This window comes from Notolepis coatsorum (assembly GCF_963971535.1).
Source record: "Notolepis coatsorum genome assembly, chromosome: 14".
Lineage (NCBI taxonomy): Eukaryota > Metazoa > Chordata > Actinopteri > Aulopiformes > Paralepididae > Notolepis > Notolepis coatsorum.
This window is the reverse complement of record NC_140178.1, coordinates 39800815-39824185: the sequence shown is the minus strand read 5'-3', so window position 1 is coordinate 39824185 and position 23371 is coordinate 39800815. Positions and strand designations below refer to the sequence as shown.

Below are 23371 nucleotides of genomic sequence, written 5' to 3'. Positions count from 1 at the left end.
CCTGATGGCCTGGGGATAGAAGCTTCTTCTGAGTCTTTCTGTGCTCGCCTTGAGACTCCGGTATCGCTTGCCTGACCGCAGCAGTTCAAAGAGGCAGTTGTTCGGGTGACTGGAGTCTTTAATGATTCTTAGCCTTGCCCCTGCACCGCTTGTTGTAAATGTTCTGGAGGGTGGGGAGCCCCCCTCCAATTGTGCGTTCGGCTGAACGTGTCACTCTTTGTAGTCTGCTTCGGTCTTGTGCAGTGCTATTCCCAAACCAGGAGGTGATGTTGCCAGTCAGGATGCTCTCTATTGTACATGAGTAGAAGTTCTTAAGGATCTTCTGACTGACTTGGAACTTCCTTAGGCGCCTGAGGAAGTAGAGGCGTTGTCGTGCCTTCTTCACAACACTGTCAATGTGTGTGGTCCATGTCAAGTCCTCGGATATGTAGGCTCCGAGGTACTTAAAGCTGTTGACTCTCTCAACCGGTGCCCCGTCGATGCTGAGGGGGCTGTAGTCCTTGACCCCCGACCTCCTGAAGTCCACAATCATCTCCTTTGTTTTGCTGACGTTCAGGGAACGTCTATACTCAAACACATAAACGCTAAGGAACCAGTGCACTGTTACTACTACGTAAAGATGGAGCAGGTGTCAATTGGGGCTGTGCAAGAGGTGTCCGCTTGTGCGGTGGTGGGCAGGAGGGAGAGCGGCACACAGAGGTAAACAGGGGAAGGAATAGGTGTCTGGATGTTTGGGCCTCCATCGTAGACCATTTAGTGAATAGTGGCCTAAGAATGGCTGAAGCAGGTTGCAGAGCGCAGCTGAAACGGTTCCACTGGATAATACGAATTCAATTTTCACGAGGCCCAGTGTGCTTCATCAATAAACACAGAATAGACACAAACTGGCAAATAGATAAAGAGGAACCATGTACTTCCAATTAAACAAAATTAAATGGACAAAAGGATAAGAAATACAATTTTATATAACTTGTTATTTATTTCTAACGAGTGTTCATTGAATGTGCAATCTTTTTCCCTGGACAGGGAGGGAAATAACGACATAGCGAGGACAATTGGTTCACTGTTAGTCTTTTATTGAGGGTTGTACCCAAGTTATACAGCTTTGTATGCTGGCCACAGGGCCAGAGGGTTACAAACAGTTATCAGTCTACGAGTACAGCCAACAGAAGACCTACTAACTACTACTACACCTTAGTACGGATTCTCTTAAGAGCACTAAAATCCAGAAAAAGAGAAAAGAAAATAATAAACAGAACAAACCAAGCAACAAAAAGAAAAATAAGATAAAATGAAACCAAAAACAAAATAATAGACAGCATCAGAGGAGACATTCATTATTTGAGCACACTGGAGTTGGTTTTCTATACCTTGTAATATCAGGCGACTTCGTTTTGTCAATTTTATATACCCATACAAATAAAGATTGTCCTTCAAAAAGTGCAGTTCCCCCCCTCCCCGAAGTTTAAGATAAAATCCTTACAATGACCCGAGGAAGACATTTGAAAATAAAAAGGTACTTCCCGTTTCATTTCAGTTTGTAAGAGAGAGAGAAGCAGCAGCTCCCCCTCGTTTGATTATAGACATTGTAAGTTTGTATTCATATACAGCTTCAACAGTCTCCCAAAGCAATGTGCATAATATGTTTACAGGTGACCAAATTACACTAAGATTCTCTATATAAAAAGTTGTAGTTGTGTACAATTTGCAGTTTCACTGGCCTCCCCCCTCGTCATCAGGAGGAAGACGCATTGTGAAAAAGGACTTTGCAAATCTTAACCATTCTGCCCCGTCTTGCTACAACTGGCCCAATGGTTGCTAGGTTATAAAGGTTTAGTTTATTATTATTATTATTCAACAATGGCACAACACATTTCAGTTTGAGGAAAGTTATTGGGAATCCCATCTCAACTGCATTTCTTTTTTTGGAATATATATATATATTTTTTGGGATATTTAAGAGAAAGCAAAAAAACCCAAGGTGGTAATGGAAGCCTGGGTTTTAACACTCCACTGCATAGTCTCTCTGAAGGCCTCCCCCCCCCCCCCCCCCCATCCCTCCCCCGACCCCCCTAAGTCTTTGTGCTGGTTAGACTAAAGCTTTTCAGGGTTTGTGTATTCATACTAAAATGTAGAATGACAAAAAAAAGAGAAAAAGACAGCAAATCCTCACAGTTTTTGTAAAGTCAAAAATAGCCTTAGCGCTTAGTTTGTTCAACAGTAGGAACCATTATTTCTTAATAGACACGGGTGTGTATTATATGTACTGATATATAATATAGTATTTGCTCACAGGATAATAAGTCGAGAGAAAAAGATTTTTTTTTTCTTAAATACAAAAAAGTAGTTTAGTATCACCTCACCGGCCAGCCTCCCTGCTCATCCCCCTCTCCTCCCTCTCTCTCTCTGGCCTTTCGGGACGCTGCTAAGCAGCTATGGGGATTGTACATTGCTCATCATGGTTTTCCTCACATCATCCTTTTTGCAAATGACATTTTCAAGCATTATACATTGTCCAGCTTTTTAACACACACATACATACATACATACATACAAATAACAAACAAATCAAATCAATCCCTTTCCTCCCTCTCACTCTCTCCTCAATTTGGCATGACAGTGAGTTCCAACAGACAGACACACACACATACATACACGGCACCTGTGTGTGAGACTGGGTTTTCTGACACCCTCTACTAACAGTAGATTGGACAAGACTAGGGTTAGCAGAGTGAGATCACTACAGCTACCCCAACGGTTAGGAACCAAAACAACGCTGCCACCAAGTCCCTTCTCTAAGAGCAGAGCAAAGTTGTCGCAACAGCCACTGATCAGGGGTCAGATTTGGGTTTATCCCACTTCTGGTTAAGGTTAGGAAATTGGGAAGACCAAAACTGATTCCAGATCTGGGCCAGTAGACTTGTTGCCAAAAACAGAATGAAGTGAAGAACAAAAGATACATTTAGGAGAGGGTAAAAGAACAAGAAATAAACTGTACAGATCCCAGGGTAAAGCTGCCGCTCAAATGATCAAATATGAGTTTTGTATTTCCCCTCCTAATAATGAATATTAGGACTTGGGAGAGGGGAGAGCTGATCCTGGATAAGCCAATGAGAAGCAAGTTTAACCCCAGTTCCCCGAACAGCCTGGAAGAAGCAACTAATGAGAAGTCAGAACCCTCAACAGAGTCACAACAGGAACCAATCAGAACCCTTGCCTTATGCTTTGAGCATCTCCATAACCACAACAAACCATCTCAAACACAGCTGGACAAAATGACAGTTGAAAACTGTTCAAATATCTTATAAGAAAAAAAGAACATGAGCAGCGCTTAGTTCACCTCATTTTACAAGCAGTTTGTAGGCTGATCAGGTGCCCAGGGGAGATAGATTAAATATTTGAAACTATTTATCACCAGTCTGATGGCTACCATGTTCCATGCTTGACCCCTCGATCGAGACAGATTAGCCCAGGGACCAGGGCCCTTTGCTGGGATTGTTGAAGCGGAAGAGACCTCAGTCTCCATGCGACCAACGTCATAGCACCACCTTCTATAGTCTCGACACCATTTGGAGCACACACACGCACGCACGCACGCACACACACACATAACCCTGTCACAGTACAAACACACATCTTCATAACGATCCTAGAAAGCACAGGTACATCACCATCCTCTCTTCTCCGACAGGCAGGTAGAGGAAGGAGCCTGGTGAGTTAGAGCAGGACACCCGAGTGCCCCATCAGCGGTCAGGAACCAACTTAGAAAAACAGGTGACCAACGACGGGAACTATCCAGAGGGATCCGACGAGCGTCCCAGAAGCACACAGGGTCCCGAAACCCAAAGACAGAGCTCCACAACCTCATGACACCACCCTGTCCATCCTGAAATCCACCCCAAGTGCAAAATCCAAGGCTCCTCAACAGTTCAATTTGTCAATAAAGTTATTCTAACACAACAAACATGGTTCCGATGTTCCACTTAATACGATTTTTGTTATAAACAAGACAAAAAAAAACAAAAAACAAGTAGAGATATTTTTAAGCAAAGAGATCTGGAATTAAGTAAACCAATCTTTATTTTTTTTTGTTATTTTTTTTTAAGTTTTTTTGATTGAGTTCTATTTGGTAGAGAGCGGTTCAATACTGGCACACACCACTGGCTAATACTCAAGGTTTTCCTCCTACTACTTATGCTTTGAAGTTGTTAAATATATATCACGGCTAAACTTAAAACAACTAAAGCAAAAAAAAATTCCACTACTTCAGAAATAAAAACTAGAGGAAAAAAAATGTACACGAAAAAAATATCTTTTAAATGATAAAGAAAAAGAAATTAAGGTCCATGGCTTCGCCTAATGCTGACATATCGTTCACTCGATCGCTCTCTCTCTCTCTCTGAAGCTTTTATTTGATTTTTTTCCCCACAAATTGTGCATTATCGTAACTGAACAATCACTGGTTGTAAATAGCAAATAGGTAAATATGTACGTTATTCAGACGTGTCATTCATCTACCACCAATGGAATACATTCACCCTGTACCCCCCTCCCCCCGAACCACAACCCCTCCAGCGGTGGACCACACACTCATCTGCCAGTACAGAGCAGCCTAACATACACAAACACACACAAACACACTCATGTGTACAGACATAGATTCATCAGGTCAGGAACTTCAGATCGACACAAACCCAAAAAACAGTACAACAATACAATCATATTCTATTTGTAAACAGGTAAAAGCCACTTGACTTGTTGTTGCATCTTCGGACACAATTAGAATCAAGGCAATGAAATGTGGACGACTTTTGCACTGTTAAAATATTATCATAAACCAAAAACAAGATAATTTTTATAGCTTTTTTTTTTCTTTTCTTTTTTCAACACCATTTGTGGCAATGAGAGAGATTTCAAAAACAAAAACAAAAAAAATAAAGAAAACAAGGTAATATTTCGCATAATGTCGTAAATTACTTATTGAAACATTTAAAACATTTTGTGAGACGTGGAAAAAGAAGAAAAAGCCCCTCTGTAGGCCATGGGAGAGGCTACAGTATGCATAGATACAGATTCGGCTTTCTCTTGGTTTATAAGTCTGACAAGACACGTTTTCCACTTTTGACAGTCAGTCACACACACACATACACACACTACACTCCCCACTGTTATACCAGTGGAGCGGAGGAGAGGAGGAAAGAGGAGGAGGAAGGAGGAGGAGGAGAGGAGAGAGTCCTCCGCCGCCCCCAGACGCCCTCCCCCCTCTCAAAGACAGCATATTGGAAAGCAGTGTCCAGCTTGTCCAGCTTAAAGCAGTTATTTGGCAGAGAAAAACTTACAGACTTATACGTAGTTTTCAGTGCTAGAAGTTGGATTTTCCTTTCCTATAAAAGGAGTAGTAGTAGTATTTATTTTTTTCTTTCTTTTTTTTACTACAAGGGGGGGAAAACTGGCTTGATTTCCTGAGAACCATTGCTGGTTATTTAGCAGACAGAAGGAATAGTTCAAATAACCAACACCATGGCCAAAAACACTGATCCGAATTCCCAGAGTTACAAAGCATCGTCTTCATCCTCAATAAGAGTTTCAATTCTTTATTTTTTTGTCCTATTTTCTTATATATATTTTTTTTTTAAGTTTTTTTCCATTTCGTTTTAATATTTTTTTTTGTATATGTTTTTTTCTATTTTAATCCATTTTCTCTTTAAAATGAAGGAAGAATGAACACACGTTCCGCCTCCTAAGTCTTGTAAACAAGAGGTTGCAGTGTGGCACCTCCAAAACATTGAAAGCCTATTCTGAAAGTGCTGTTCCCCCCCTGCCCACTAGGGGGGCTAGTGGGAGAGGCTTGCTAGATAGGCCCCACCTCCTACCATAGGGTGGGTGGGGCTTGCTAGTCCCAGCTGCGGCTACAGTCCTTTGCACTGCAGAGCTCAACGTTCTTTAGTTTTAAAACACAAAATTGGTGCAATACTTTTTTAATGTCACTTAATATCATCAGATAATCCTCCTAAGTCAGCTTTTTTTCTTCTTCTCGTCTTATTTAACTATCTGTTGATCTTGATCTCCACGACAACGCAGTAAGGTAGGCGTGCCAAAGGCAGAGAGGAGCGCACACACACACACTCACACACACGCACACATACATGTACTCACACACACACACTCACACGGTAAGGACCTCAATGAGTAAACAGCTACACTGGAAAACTGGCTGCTCCCTCGATATTGCAGATTATATATACTGAGAAAAAACCACATTCAGTGCAAAGTTAAAAAAGCTCAATACTCCAACATTGTCAGCAAACAAATGCAAAAAAAATGTTAAAAATAAAATAATTGGAATTCAAATAAACATGATGAATGAAACAAAAATATAATAATGAGCTCGATTGAAGCTTTTTTTTTTTTTTTTTTTTTTCGGTCTGAAAGAGCACTACTTGGAAGTGAATATCCATCCGTTCACATTATAGAATTGGCCTGCATGATTCAAGTATTCTGACTGATATGTTTTGGGCTAAAACAAAGTGGACACGTGTGCAGAGAGAGAGACGTAACTTATTTTCCACAGGGCACACCCCGTTGTTTTGTATATCTTGTAAGTGAGAAAGAGTCCAACTAGTGCCATTGCGTTTTTCTTTAACTACATATACTTTTTTTCTGGTGATTATTATGATTTTCTACTGACCCTTCCACCCTGCCCGTTTGATTGACAGGTGATTCACATGGAGTCTCCACCCCCCGTCAGGTGCTCCACAGGGAGGAAGGAGCTGATTGGTGAAGGGTTGCTGATCCCCTCGTTCCCACTGGGGCCCCATAGGCTAGTGGAATAGTTGGGCCCGCCCCATAGGGAGGAGCCGTGGAGGTCGCCGCCATTCCATTGGTTGGGCTCGCTGGCGCGGCTGGGGAAGGCATGGGACTGATCCATTCTGCTCTGAGAGGAGCCCATGGCCTGCCAGCCAGAGGAAGCAGTGGCCAGTGACTGCCCTTGTGCAAAGAAACGTCTGATTTCCTCCTCGCTGGCAAACTCAGCCAGAATAGTAGTGTTCCCCAAAACGCACCTGGTGGGAGAGAAAAGCATATGAGAAGGTTGCTCTGAACCATGTGTCACAGTGTGACTGCTTCAACAAGCCTGTCACACAAGGGAGGAGAGAGTCAAATATAGAAGAGAAGAGCAAGGAAGCGCAAAAGTTAGCTATTTAAATAGTAAATAGACTGCATTTATATAGTGCTTACTGTGCTTTACAACTTATGACTCACATTCACCCATTCACTCATGCAAGGTGCCAACCTGCTCAACGGGAGCAGTTAGGGGTTAAGTGTCTCACTCAAGGACACTTCGACACGCTGCCAGGAGAAGCCGGATCCGAACCGGGAACCTTCCGATTACCAGATTACCTCTCTACCTCCTGAGCCACTGTCGCCTGTCACTGTGTGGCTACGGCTGGGTATCGTTTGATTTTTAATTCTGCTCATCGAATCTGGTTCTTATTATGTAGGCCAGGGGTCGGCAATTAACCTCTTAACACATCCTGCGCCAAAAACGAGTTTACTCGTTATTGCCCACCAATCTAATAACGCCAACAACAAGTTTACTAGTTTTGATGATCGTTATTTCCTTTATTCGCTATTGGCATTCATAATTCATCCAGGACCCAGCTGATATTGCAACGCCTCAATACCGCCGCCTGGTGGATTTCGGGCGAGTTGCACTCCACTCTAAACCGGATGTGGCACTCGGGGAAAATCCTCCGGCAGAGCTATCTTGTTATGTTGATCAAGACAAACACTCGAGTGCATTCGATCGCTTTCGAGACGCAAGAATCAATATGCTTTCGGCTTTTATTGCGTCATACAAAAGAAAAATGGATCTAGCACAGGGGTGGCCAACCAGTCAGAGATTAAGAGCCACAAAAATTACTGTGGTACCACAAAGAGCCACACCATATACCAGTGTTTCTCAACTTTTTTTTCAGTCACGGCACCCTTCATGTGTTTATAGGTCTCACCCTCTGGCCTCTGAAGTTGCTAATGTCTTTTTTATTTGGGCCTCACAGGGTTAAAAGTACCCTGTGAGACCCACGGTTGCAAAATTACAAAATCATGTTTAGCCATAAAAAAAAAAAAAAAGTCTAAATGTTTATTTAAAATTTTTTAAGCACATGTATAGTCAATTGGTCCTGTTGTTCAGCCTCACAATGCTATTAATGTGTTTATATGTCCCACCCTCTGAAGTTGCTAATGTCTTTTTAATTTGGGCCTCACAGGGTTAACCTCTTATTCCCGAAATATACAGTAAAAGTGTATATTTTCAGCATTACGTTTGTTTACCAATGATTTTAACTGTTATTAGTGAAATATAAGATTATAGAAATCTCAGGGCATTGAGTCAGAAACTGGCGCATATTGACAGGAGGAAGTGGAGCAGCCAAAAGTGAGTGTAGTCTTTTGAAGGAAGAGACTCTGGGCTTTCGAATTTCGAAAAACTACCCTACCCAGCTCACGCCAGCCCCTGTCAATCATCTGACTTCTGGATTTACTTTTTTATTTCTCTTATTTTTGGGGATTATCTCCCACAAACCTGAATGTTATTGACATAAAACAGAACGCAAACCTGTTCCACCCCTAAATGACATGTGGTCATAAATCAATATTTCTCAGAGTGTTGCATATTTTTTGCGATTTTTAAATCAAACGTTTTTAAGTATTAACATCACTAACATGTCACAAAAGCATGTAGAATGTATATTATCATCAATACGTTAGTTTAGCAATAGGTTAAAAGTGCCATTAGATAGTTTTAAGTTTTCGTTTTTCTGAACTCTATTCCAAGACGGAAACGGAAATTGTGAACCATGGGAATTGTAGGCTTTTTGCAGCCATTTTGTAAAGGACATGCATAGCTGTCGACCATTATAATATATATATATTTTTAATGGATGGAAGAGCCACACATTGACGGGCAAAGAGCGAGGGTTGGCCACCGCTGATCTAGCAGATCGAAATAAAAGAATTGGAATTATTTTCCTCCAGACTCATCGGCCACAGGTAAGAAGAATCTAACGTTAATTCCAGCTCGATTTCATTGCAATCCATCCGATCAACGTATGATGTCGTACTAAGGAAAGCCGTTACTGACAATCAAGGAATCATAAACGACCCCCCACCCTTTCCTTCACACATGATGGAGCATAATGTATAGCGATCATATGCATTTGAAAATTTTAATATAGCATGTATAGGAACAAAACGCCAATCGATTATGTATAATATGCGTCTGGGCTAGGGATGCACCGAATATTCGGCCACCGGAAATTATCGGCAGAAAATGGTTAAAAATGCATTTTCGGCTTTCGGCCGAAAGGGTTTTAGCGCCGAAAATATATCACCGAATGTCAAAGAACAGGGTTACGTAACGTTCGTAACTAGGGATGTCCCGATCACGTTTTTTTGCTCCCGATCCGATCCCGATCATGTGATTTTGAGTATCTACCGATACCGATATTTCCCGATCCGATCAAAATTATTATTATTTTTTTTTTTATTCAACAAACATGACCATGTTCACGTCTTAAACTCATACTGAGGCCTTAGTTTTGGTTTTAAATTGCATATCATCATTCATTTATTTATTGTCACACAGAGCAGAAGAATTTTGCCAAAACAAACCAATAGTATCCAGCTGCAGAACAGCAGACCAGCCACACTCTCAGACCCAAACGCATTTCCTTTGATTTAATTATACATCAAATGATTTATGAAGTTAACTTTTCACCTGGATAACGTCAACATTCAGGGTGAATGTAATGTGAGAAATTGGGATAAAAAAAAATTATTTGGGTCTGAGATTGTGGCTGGTCTGCCGTTCTGCAGCTGGATACTATTGGTTTGTTTTGGCAAAATTCTTCTGCTCTGTGACAATAAATAAATGAATGATGATATGCAATTTAAAACCAAAACTAAGGCCTCAGTATGAGTTTAAGACGTGAACATGGTCATGTTTGTTGAATAAAAAAAAAAAAGTTAAAAAAAAAAAAAAAAAAAAAAAAATCGTTTTTTTTTTTTTTTTTTTTTGCCGATCCCGATCTTCGGAAAATCACGTGATCGGCCCCGATCCCGATCACGTGATCGGATCGGGACATCCCTATTCGTAACCTAAAGTGTTGTTGTGATGACGTAATCAAAACGCGGCTACAGACTTTGCGCAACGTATAACGTGAGCAGCTTGGCAGCTCTTCCTGCGTTCTGTCATAACTAACTCCTCTTGGGAGTCGCGCTGTTTCTATGTAAACTCCGCGAGCAACGCATCCAATAAATGCGTCTTTAACATGCTTTATATCCTCGCCATTACTATATGCCTGTCGCGGTTAAAACCTTTTAAACTGGGGAGCTCCAGTAGCTCACCGCGTATCTCGGCGCCATTGCGGCGTCGGGAACAACCGTGCGCGTCACGGATCTGGGGTACACGAGTTCGACTCCCGGACTCGCCGTATTTTCTCAGAGTGTCTTTCCCCCGATCTATATCCTATTCAACCTGTTTCTGTCGGTCATGCTTGACCAGAAAAAGCGATAAACGCTAAAAGAACCAGCTGACTGGTCAAAGTTTATAAAAAAAAAAAGAAAAAAGAAAAAAACCTTTTAATCTAACGTTAGCGTTAAGCTAGCTAACAACGCTTCCGGTCCTCTTTCACTCGTCTCTCGTAAGCTACGTCATCCCCCACTAAGAGTCACAGGAGATGTAGTAAATACAACAGTCCTTCCATAATTCCATGAATTATGACAGTAGCCACTACAGTAACATTAAGTCTGCTATAAGCTATTATCCCTCGTGTGTGTGTCTTTATCTATGCAGATCTTTATACCGTTTTAAAGCACCTTGGCTTTGTTCTGAATGCACTTTGTTGTAGTTATCCTACAGAGAAAAGAAAATGCACTTTAATGCAAATTTTGTTGTATGCAAAGAGAAAATGTTTAAATTGTACAATCTTTCAGCAGCCAGTCTGGAATTAATGCATGCATTCAAAAGTGCTGAATAAATGTTTTATGGGCCCATAAGTGATTATTAATATTATTTAAGTTAGGGCGGCTACATGGCGTAGTGGGCAAGGCGCTCGCCACAAAATGCTGGAGACGCTGGGCTCGTCAGTTCGAGCCCAGCGCTCCACATTTGCTTTCAGTTTAGCTGGTCGTCCGTACTAATACACATTGGCCGTATTAGGGGGTGGGAAACTGATGGGTGGGGATCGGGCGTTGTGGACAGCGACTCCTACAGGTCGGTTGGTGCGCCTGCGCAGTAGAATCAGGAAGTGTCGGGGGCAGCGTGAGCCTCCCACGCATTACTCCTCGCCACTGAGAGATCGAGCTGCGCAGGTGAAAAGATGCGACTGCTGTTACCTCAAGTACCGGAGGGGACTTGTGCTATGTATGACTTAGGTCGCTTTCAGTTTTGGAGGACTCGGTGCGGTTCTGGGGGTGAAGTTGCAACATTGTTGCATTCTTCATTTGGTTCGTCTGCGTTCACATAGAGAAATCTGTCAGCGGACCGAGACCTTCTGAACAATGTCACGCAGTCGAAAAGGGCGCTTGTCTATTGGACAGTGGAAATGTGTGTGTGGCTGCAAGCCTGTGTGTGCGCGCGCGTGTGTGTCTGTGTGTGCTGTCTGCGAGTCCTCCAGATCAGCGGAGCGAGTTTTGACATGGCATTGATCCATTGTTCTATTGAAGCACATTACCACCATCCTCTCGCTAAACAACTTGTAGACCAATAATATAATAATAATAATAGTATTGACGTGGCATTGATCCATTATTAATGCCGTGCGCCTCGGTAATAATAATAAGCCGCGTGTTTCTTCCTTCTTCCCAAGATGCACAGTTAGATATATAGATATATAGATAGATAGATATTAGATAGATAGATAGATAGATAGATAGAGAGATTAGATGCAGTGTGCTTGTTTTGCAGTGAGTGCTGCGAGCAGTAGTAATAATAATCACTTCCTATATTTGGTTCACGTTTGGTCCGCTGAAGCCGAACCGAGACCTACGTTTTCAGGCGGACTAGAGTTCGCCTGTTTGGTCCGCGGACCGAGTTCGACGCGCATTCACACAGACCCGAAAAACCGGACTATCGAATTCTGGTCCGAAAGTCCGGACCAAACAGCCCCTGTGTGAAAGCGACCTTAGTCCACATTGCAGCCAGCTTGTGGGAGGCAAGAAACAGCGTCCGTGACAGGGGAGGGTTGAATTGGATGATACAACATTGGGATGGGAGAAAATATAGAAAATGGGAGAAAAAGTGGATCAAAAAAAAATTAATATTATTTAAGTTAAGTTTTGCCATAATCATGTATTTTGCCATAATCAGGTAGCAAAAATAAAAAAAATATATACATTACCGGTATATATATATTTATATTAATCATTTTCAGCCTTTCGGCATTCGGTTTTCGGCTAACTGTTTCCTATTTTCGGTATCGGTTTCGGCCAAGAATTTCCCATTCGGTGCATCCCTAGTCTGGGCCTATAACTCGCGTTCTAGGAATTACTGCTATACTGTCTAAAAACACTTATATTCTCGACGGTACCAACACGACAATGTATGAATGGAAAAATATAACGTTCCCACATCCGGAACGATAGATACCCGATGTTGAATGGGCCATAGTAATGTCGATATAGCTATAATATTTAAAAAGTTATAGCCCTGCAAAGAAGGTGAGCCACTCATAGGCTTACAGCACTGGCAGAGAGTGGTAAAGATGGGCATACTGCATGGCACCCAATGTGTTAACGTTACAAAGCTATGTTATGCACGTTAATTAAGCTATGTAACGTTAGAGCGCAGCCCTTTAGCTTGCTAGCGTTAAGATAGCAGGAGCCGTCGGCCAACAAAGTTGTTTCAACAAATGTATTCACAAAATGGATTATCATCCAAACATTATTGAAGCCTCCCGTGACCAGTAAATAGGTTCCACTACTCAACCGCAGCAATGTGCGCTATGTGCCTAAAGTCAAGACTCGACAGTACTGAACTAGAAAAAACCTGCGACTAAATCAAGTACGCTGGAGTGAAATACCCGAAAGACTTAGACTTAGTATTTAGGAGCAAATTTTTTCCTGGCGAATGTTCGAATCCCAAAAACAGGCTTGGGGACAGATCTAGTGTGTGTGCAATCTCATTCAAGGAGTACTACAAGCACACACACACACCGTTTGTTGTTTTTGTTCCATTAGTGATTTACACACTCTCAATAAAAAAACATTGTATGACTAATTTAAACAGATTTGCACTGCTAATTTGAAGCGTAACATATTGATGTCTTGTATATAGTTGTTATGTCCCTGCAATTTACCATTATGGGCAAATAAAGAGAAAATGTTTGTCTGAAAACATTTCTTGTTAAGGTTTGGATTTTGTGTGCCCTGTATGCTATATCCATGTCCTTTGCCAGTCACATACCTATTTAAGTGATGAACTGCAGTACGTGTGGTTGTTTTTAGAGATTTTAGATACGTTTTATAATCGTGCTACAAGACTTTGGCCTGTGCTACAAGCAACCTCTGTAGCACCAGTGCTATGTGCAAAAAAAGTTTACGTACAGCCCTGCTCCGGTGGTAGGCGAGTGCTTAGGACTGTTGGGGTTTAGATGTTGGGCTGGCCACTAGGGGTGTAACGATGCATAGATTAATCGAAATGCATTGATTCTAATGTGACGATTCAACTGCATCGATTTGAAAATGTTAGAATCGATTATAATCTAAATTAATCTGGGAAAAATATTTAAATTTCATTTTTTTTGTGTTTTGTGTGTATTGTTTTTATTGACCTATAGTCCATTCATGCTGAGTGAATCAGTTCCCCCAGCCACATTTGTGTATTCAACATTTTTGGGGGAATTAACTGATGGAAAATGTATCGAATCGTGGTCAAATGAAGAGATTTCATGATGCATTGAATCGTTGCCTGAATAATCGTAATAGAAATTAATCATTGTGAGGTCGCATCGTTACACCCCTACCGGCCACCCATCATTCAAGTTTGTGCATCTACGGTATTCATTGGAGTGTTTAGCCTTTGATCACATGAGATTGTAAAGAACACATGAAGCGAGTCTGAAGTAAGAGCCGTTTGTTCCTTACATGTGCAGGCTCTTCTGGGCCTTAGCGGCCTCGTCCTTGGAGCTGTAGCAGACCACAGCGTTGCCGTGTGGCAGGTTGAGGTGGAATGTGATCAGAGGGCCATGCTGCATGCACAGAGTCCTCAGGGTGGAGCCATCAATCTAGCAGGGAGACGGAGGAAGATGAGACATTACACACTGGGTCTCTGAATGGCGCTAAACCTCCAGTAATCAAATATCACTTATTAGCCATCACTTTGTTGAAAATAACAATAATGATTGACCGCTGTTCTCTTTCACTCCTTTCATTTTTATCTTTATTATAATAGATTAGCAGCATTTATTTTAGTTCTTTTTTATTTTTCTAATTGGTCCATCACTTTTCATTACAACAGCAGCTTCCCCTGCTTTGGAATGAGGACTGTTCAGACCTGACCGGTACAATTACATCAAATAAGCACATCACATCCTTGTGTGACCATAAATGAAGTGCTTATTTGACATAATGGAACGAGTCTAGACTCAACCACTAAATTAAGTGCTTATTTGACATAATTATACATGGATTAGTCTAGAGACTGACCACTAAATGAAGTGCTTATTTGATATAATTATACATGGATGAGTCTACACAGTCCACCTTTTTCGTTTGTACAGTAGTTTTAAAATGTCAGATAAATTAAAATTGTTACGCTTTTTTCCAAGCTGAACAAGATATATATTTTTTTAAATACCATTTTACAGATTTGTTGATTAAATAAACTACCGGTAATCATTTAGTCGACAAAGTCTATGACTATTAGTCGACTAAGAACTTCTTTAGTCGAGAACAGCCTTTGTGTGTGCATGTACCTGAGGTGTGAGATTCTTGAGAACCAGCCATTGGCTTCTGCCTGAGCTGCCGCTGCTGTCACCCCAGCTGGAACCTACAGACACAGAGAAAGTACATAGTCAGCATTCAACAGGATACATGCATAACGTGAGCGGGCGCATGTGTCCACAATCCCTCGAAAACCCCTTTCATGCTATTTGCGGTCTAAGCGGTCTCTGTGAACGTCAGGTTGTTTCATAGTTATTGCAGCTTGAAGAACAGAGGACGGGATCCACTAAGAATGGATTGCGCGGTGGTAATTGCACCCTTACAATTCATTATGAATTGAAAATGGGGGACCCTGATGTAAACAAGATGAAAGTCTTTCTCTGGTCTGCATCCCCTTAACACTTTCAGAGCCACCAGGGGGTGTCGTACTTACCTGGCTGAATGCCAGCACCCACTTCAATGATAGCGTTGTGAACGCATAATCTCGGTCTTAAATTATGGCTATGTGTCTAATCTGCCCGTCGCTTATCAATGATTTGTTTGCAGTCAACATTGTCAAAACGATTTTTTTTTTTTTTTTTTTTAATAATCGCTTCATTTCCGTTTTATAGCATTTTGAAAAGCCCTCGTTTTTCAGGAAAATATAAAGATTCCTTGATAAACAGCATTTACTGGAATATTCTGGCATACACAAAAACATTTAATTTTTCTGCCTATTTATGAATAGTTTTCAAATAAACGCTAGATTATCGATAGTATATGTGTACTTATGCACGCTATAGAAGCGGGCTGAAATATCAATTCTCTCATTTCCTGATCAGCGGCACACACACGCAAACACATATGGGACACGTTGATATATCTGTGAAAAAAACTCTGATTATCCCAAGACTGGTAAAATAGATTCCTTACCTCAGATCAGATGTTATCCAAAAAGATGATTCCAATTCCTGATCACCAATCTAAAGATCGATCGCGTTTATTGATTCAGCGTTGGGTGCTGGAAATACATAATCCACGCTGTTCTGGGGTCGGCGATCAACTTGGGTCTCTTCAGTTGGCTTGACGGAAAAGTTAAATGAGGAAACTGGCCCTGCCCCCCCCCCCCCCCCCCCCCAAATCACCAATAAAAAAAATACGACAAACAAACGCTATATAGCGTTAATGGTAGGGCTGGGTGATATGGCCTAAATATGATATCACGATATTTTCTGAACTTTCGGCGATACACGTCACAATGTTTTTCTTTTTTTCCCAAAACAATTCATTATGAGGCTTACCAAGACAGTATTTGAGTTTGCAAGCTAACATTAAAGACGAAATAAAATACCCATGCATTTAGCATTTTTATATTAATTAGATTTAGATTATTGGATTATTAGATTATATATTGCATATATTTAGCAATGAGATATTATATGATTTAGATATGAACTATGATGAATTGAAAATGGGGGACCCTGATGTAAACAAGACGAAAGTCTTTCTCTGGTCTGCAACCCCTTAACAATTGTATGTATTGAGCTGTACTGTACCCATTCTGCAATATGTTAATAAAGTTTTAAATCAATCAATAGCATTTTAGCATTTTTATGAAACTACTGTATATTTGTATGCCTCTAAATGTTTTGATGAATTGAAAATGGAGGACCCTTATGTAAAAAAGCTGAAAGTCTTTTTCTGGTCTTCATCCTCCAGTCCACTGTTGAGCTGTACTGTATTGTACCCATTCTGCAATCTGTTAATAAAGTTTTCATTCATTCATTCTGACGGAAAACAGAATAATTTTGATTGACAGTCGAGCCTGCCAATTACGTCACACCGCTTGCACCCGCCCTGCTGTTCTTAGCACCAATCGGCAAGCGCTATTCGTTTTTGACTTCGAGAATGTCCTCCATTGATTTTGACGAGTGCTGACAACAACAAAGCTACTAACGCTAGCTCCCCGCGGCCGACGAGTAGGAGACCAGTGCTCCGCAGGATGACTAAACGAGGCATAATGATTTTACTGCAACGAATGTTATAATAAAAAGCCTTTCCATACATCTGTCTGATTGAAAACTTCATTAACAGACCGCAGAATGGGCATATCTCAGCACGGGCTGAGATATGAATGCTTGCTATCTATCTAGGTGGTCCTCGGACTTTGCTATGTTCGGGTAAATACGCTGATGTTATTGAACGTGTAACTATATAACGTTAATGCCACAAAACGAATGCATTTGTTAATCATAAGTAGTAACTTTGATGCAGTAGTGTGTGGGGGCGGCGTTGTTCAAAAGTTTGAACGTGTGGACCAGATTGACGCGACACAATCCTCTTGGGCAAAACATCACGATATCCACGATACGTTGAAAAAGTGTATCGTTAATGAACTGTACCCGATATTTATATAATATGGTTGTAACTGAGGGGTACAATTCCCTGACTGTATTACTAGATATGATACTTACTACCACTACCTTTGTACTTAATATTCGGCCACCCAGTACTCGGCATAAATATATTATGATGAACACTGTCACGTAGATGAAACGGATCCAACACAAATGTACGAATTAGAAATAGGTCTTTATTTCTACACAGCGATGGTGTGTAGAGCAAGCACTTAATCAAATCAATCACATTTATGAATGGGAATTAGTATGCACTTTTATGGCAAGAGTATTCGTCGGTATATCAATAGAGAATGTCCAATCTCTGAAGGCGCAGGTGGTACATATACGACCTGGAATAGTTAAGGAATAATAGCAATGATACTTTAATGATTATAGAACTGGATACACTAGGGGGGAATTCCGGTCGCTTGTAAGACAACTGGAGAAGGGGGGGGGGGGTAGAGTCTGGCTGTATCCGTCTGGCCGAGGGTATCCTGGGAGAACCCACGGTTGTGCGGCTCGGTGCCTCAGCGATCCTCGATCCACAGATGAAAGCAGTTGGACTCTCTGTGGGCCGGCTTCCTTCGGTCCACGATGGAGAGACGTGAAGCGACCTCGTCGTGTAGAGCGTCTCCTCACCTGTCGTCCTCTCCGGGGGGGGGGTTTCCAACACACGGCAGTGTTGGTCTTTATCCATAGAATAATCACTGTATACAAAGCATAATCCGTGCCTGGGAAGGCGGGCTGTCGTCAGTAGAATAATCCGGTATGCAGGTCCACTCGCTCGTCGGCTCTGGGGCTCCTCGGGTGCAGCCTCACATGGGGTCGGCCACCCTGGATAAGCAGCCAGTTCTCTGCCCGAAACGATGGGGTACTGACTACGATAGTATTCTCACCGCACGAAGCACTACATATGAATAGACTATTATTAGCTTAATAGACTACGTCCAACTCGACGATATAGTGCCAAATATGACTATTCAAATATTAATATACACGATGTCTCAATACCGATGGTAGGCCGAACTTGGCCTTACTCCCACACGTGGCGTCGCGGGGAGGCTTTACGTCTGTCACTCTATTGGAGGGTAAGAAACTGGACTAAAAAGGAAGTCCTACTTTAGTAGCGCAGTATATATACGCACTATGAACAAATAGTACCGTTAGTGGTGCGGTAGCCAGATTCCTACGCGGAACTAGGACTTGTTCGTACATGTTGAGCGGTACGTTTGAACTGGGTCTGGGGGGTATGGCAGCCTGGCACCAAGGTCTCGACCAATAGTAGAATGGAGACTATTATGGGATGTTCAGTAGGCTAGAATGGATATTCAATGCATATTGTACAAGGAATATACAAGGGATATCAGGGAATATTAGAGAATATACAAATACAATTAAATATATATATATAATAAATATATATATTCGGTTTAATCTGGCCCTTCACAACAATAGTCATATCGCCGAGCCCTAGTTAATGGCATTCATAGGTCGGCATGAACTAACGACAAAACGTGTCGCTGGCATCCAAAGTGTTAACACTTTGAGTGCCAACGACGATAAAACTCGTTATTTCATGCCATGCGTTGAGTGCCAAAAACGAGAAATCTTGTTATTTAATCGTTATTCTTTTTATTATCGATTTCCATTCATTTTTCATCAATCTAGCCTCACATTACCAGTGGGGATCTGTCTGAGCTCAAACGGGGAAAATACCACCCCCTATCGTCTCTCCGGATGGTACTGCACCCATTGGATTGGACTGAATGAAATGGATGGGAAAAAAAAGAGTCCGGATTCCACATTTTACTTGTCAGGCATGTAACCGGAGACGATCCCACTCATTGCAGACCATCAGAACAGCGTGGAATATGTGTTACCAGTACCCAGCGTTGGATCAATAAACATCTGATCTGAGGTAAGGAATCTATTTTACCAGTCTTGGGATAATCAGAGCTCTTTTCACCTATATCTCAGCGTGTCCCATATGTGTGTGTGGCTGTGAGTGTGTGTGTGCTGAAAAAACGAGTATATATATATATATATTTTTTTTTTTTTAAATTATGAAACTACTGTATATTTGTATGTCTTTAAATGTTTTGATTAATTGAAAATGGATTATTTTATGTAAAAATGCCAAAAGTCTTTTTCTGGTCTTCATCCTCCAGTCTTAGCACTGTTGTTGTATTGAGATGTACTGTATTGTACCCATTCTGCAATCTGTTAATAAAGTTTTCAATCAATCAATCAGACAAATGTATAGAAAAGCTTTTATTATAACCATATAACAAAATTATATTGTTTATGAAAATGTTTTAGCCCTATGCTTATTATTTTAGGCTTGGCAACAAATAAAAAAAAAATAATAATAAAATGAATAAATAAAATATTAAATAAATAAATACCGTAATTCCTCTAATAGTGACCCGGGCTTGTATTTGCTTAAACTGTAGCGGGTACCAGGCTTTTATTAGGAGGAGGCATGTATAAGAGAGAGGCCTATATTTCTAATTTTCAAACAGATCATAATGAATAAATCAACATTTTGTGTCAGTTTGAACCCAGTAAAATGTACTGGGTTAATTTATTGAAACCAAGTACTCAGGGGAGGAAACTAACTTTTTGGCTTACCAGCCAACTGGCGAGTATCTGATTTTTTTTACCAGCCAAACAGATTTTTTACCAGACAAAAAAAATCGCTAATTGTGATAATTACTTCTTTGTATGTCAAGCCGCGTCAATGTTGTGTATGCATCTGGGTAGGCACACTGTGCCTTTAAGACAGCACGGTGGTCTTACGACAGTGCTGTGAAGTGTTGTGGTAACGTCAGTTGGGTTGGTGTGCTGTTGACGTTGTGCAGTGCACTGGTTGAGCTAGCCCCTTTCGTGACTGCGATGTGCAAGCCAGGGGCTTTTGAGCATGAAATAAAATGTCTAACCTTACGTCGTAGTCCGGTGCTTTTTTGGAAACATTATAGTCATAACAGATATACACCTAGCTGGCTGCTTTGAGCACACGGGGCTAACGTTAGCTAGCAAGCACCTATATCTAAAACGCTAACTAGAAGCTAACCACTGTATACAGTTCCAGTAGACAACATTACACCTCTGATTTAAATGTGTCCTTAGTAACTTATACTCGATGGTTGTACTAGGGTTGGATGCAGTTCCCCGTTGGTCAGTCTGTCTGTTTTCCATATTCTGCTGTGTTCAACGTTATCTGTTTGCGAGTGCTCCTGATGGCTAGCCTAGTAGTACCGCGGGACTTTTATTATTATTATATGTCCGCGGGTTGGCCAGTACTGCGCAAACGTTTATTAAACATTATATGTCCGCGGGTGGTCTTGTGCAGTGCTCTCGTGGCACTGTCAACTAAAGCGAGCACTCAGAAGACGCGCACCGTTTGCCAGTGCAGTGATTGCAGAATGTTTTATTTTTTTTGTATACTCGCCAGACTGGCGAGTGGTCTTCATGAATCACTCGCCAAACGTAAAAGATACTCGCATTTGGCGAGTAAAGTGGCCTAATTTCCTCCCCTGCAAGTACTGTATGAAATAGTAAACAGTGCAATTACAGGTGGTCACTGGTCATTTCAACGTTTTCTAAGTGAAATCAAGTAACTTTACCTTAGCAGCTCAGTATGCAGCTCAGTATATTAGTAACCCGGCTTGTATTAGGAGGTCGGCTTATAATTGCTTAGCTCAAGAGCGCACCCGGCCATTAATAGAGACCCGGTTAGTAATTGAATACCGGTCACTATTAGAGGAATTACGGTAGGCTACACATCTCTCTTTTTGTGTTACAAATTGTGCTCACTGATATGAACATAGGCCTCTTTACTTACTTAAAAAAAGGAAACATCAAGAAATATGTTTATGGTATTCCACCATGCCATGTGTGTTTTATTTTATAATGCTCATGAGTCATGATTATTGCTGAAGTCTGACTCATACAATACTCACTGGCTTTCATAACCTAACATAAACAAGTCTTGAGCAAGACAAGTTAGTCTGAGTTTTAACACTTTGTATGCCACTTGCGGCTTTTCTCTGGTTTACGCCCCGGCCGTTGAATGCCACGTCACGAGTATTCTCGTGTGTTTTTTTTTTTAAATTAGCGATCTGAAATCATATTGCATCACGCGAGCCTACCGTTGGAGATCCAGGGACCGCCGGCGCTCAGATGTGAAAAAAGCGCCCCCTATCGTCTCCCAGATGGTAAATCACCCTTTTGGAATGGACTCAATGAAAGTGAATGGGAGAACGGATTTCTGACTCCACATTTTACTTCTCACTGATGCAGCCGGGGTCTACCAGAGTTCATTCTGGAGCCTCTGAGCCACGGCGAATATGGGTTATACTGTACACACGATGGATCAATACAATTATCGATTTATTCGAATGGCGATCGGAAATTGGAATAAACCATTTGGATACCATCTGACCTCAGGTAAGGAATCTATGTTATCAGTGTTAGGATAATCAGACTCGTTTTCACGGATATATAAGCGTTTATGTGATATGTGATATGGCTGTTTTGACTGTAAAAGCCATGAGGAAATAAGAGCAGCGATTATCAGCGCACGGCACAAGCGTGCGTGCGCACACATATACTATCGATCATCTAGCGTTTAATTGAAAACGATTCATAAATAGGCCGACAAATGACAACGTTCTGGAATATTCCAGTAAAAGGCGATTATCATAGGCATGGGTTGTTTTTTCCCCAAAAACGGGCGATTTTCAAAATGCTATCAAACGGAAATGAAGCGATAAAAAAACAATCTGCCTTGACAATGTTGACTGGAAAATGATTCTTTGATAAGCGACGGGCAGATTAGACACATAGCCATAATTTAAAACATAGATTAGGCGATATTAATGTTAACATTGGCCGTGGATGGTGGCATTCCAGCCGGTAAAAAGGAAAACACGGCTGGCGCTCAAAGTGTTAATAAGAGATCACTGTATCTCTCAGTCTCAACCAAAGCAATGCATGGTAGACGGCAACAGAACAATTTTGATTGACAGTCGATTCTGCCAATTACATCACACCGCTTGCATCCACCTCTGCTGTTCTTACCACCAATCGGCAAGCGCTTATTAGTTTTTTTTTAACTTCCGGGAAGTCCGCCATTTATCTACACGAGAGAACCAACAACAAACATACCGTAGCTAATAACTAGGGATGTCCGATATTATCGGCCTACTGATATTATCGGCCGATATCGGCATTAAAATGTGATATCGGAAAATATCGGTATCGGTTTTTTAATAAAAAAATAATAAATTACATTTCTATAGAAATGATGTCCGATATTATCGGCCTACCGATAGTATCGGCCGATATCGGCATTAAAATGTGATATCGGTTGATATCGGTATCGGAAATTAAGAGTTGGACAATATCGGTAAAAAAGCCAATATCGAGCATCCCTACTAATAACGTTAGCTCCCCGCCACCCACGAGTAGGCTACCAGCGCTCCGCAGGAGTACCAAACGAGGCATGATGATTTTACTGCAACGAATGTTATAATAAAAGCTTTTCTATACATTTGTCTGATTGAAAACTTTATTAACAGATTGCAGAATGGGTACAATTCAGTACGGGCTCTCTGAGCAAAGGAAGGAACTGAGAGATATGAATGACTAACAATGCTTGCTATGGTCGGGTAAATATGCTGATGTTATTGAACGTGTAACTATATGTAACGTTAATGCCACAAAACGAATGCCTTTGTTAATCATAAGTAACTTTGATGCAGGTCGCTTGACTGAAACTTTTTTCAAAGTTTGAACGTGTGGACCAGATTGACGTGACACAAATTGAGGGATATTTATCGGCCACTGCCATCGGCAAATTTGAGCTTATTGGCCGATAGGACGATGGCAGTCAACAAGGCACTTATCGGCCGATACCCGACCGATATATCGGTGCACCCCTAGGAGAAACGAGTTGTTTCATTCATAACAATGGAAGAGATACAATTCTGTCGGTCGCCTCACTTAAAAAGTCGGTCGCCTGGCAAAAATCACCCGCCGTGTGTGTTGGA

At 41.3% G+C, this 23371-nt stretch overlaps 1 protein-coding gene across 4 annotated transcripts in view; it reads right to left on the bottom strand.

The window, feature by feature from the left end:
• Positions 1-2078: 2078 nt before the first annotated feature.
• LOC311239794 (trinucleotide repeat-containing gene 6A protein-like) overlaps positions 2079-23371 on the bottom strand; it is a 169394-nt gene continuing 148101 nt past the window's right edge. For all 4 annotated transcript variants that reach the window (XM_084328237.1, XM_084328235.1, XM_084328238.1 and 1 more), the window contains 3 exons: positions 14973-15046; positions 14143-14282; positions 2079-7061 (listed from right to left, as the gene is read on the bottom strand). In XM_084328237.1, the coding sequence (XP_084184363.1) occupies positions 6722-7061; positions 14143-14282; positions 14973-15046 (554 nt within the window). In that variant the 3' untranslated portion in view covers positions 2079-6721. The remainder of the gene's footprint in view (positions 7062-14142; positions 14283-14972; positions 15047-23371) is intronic.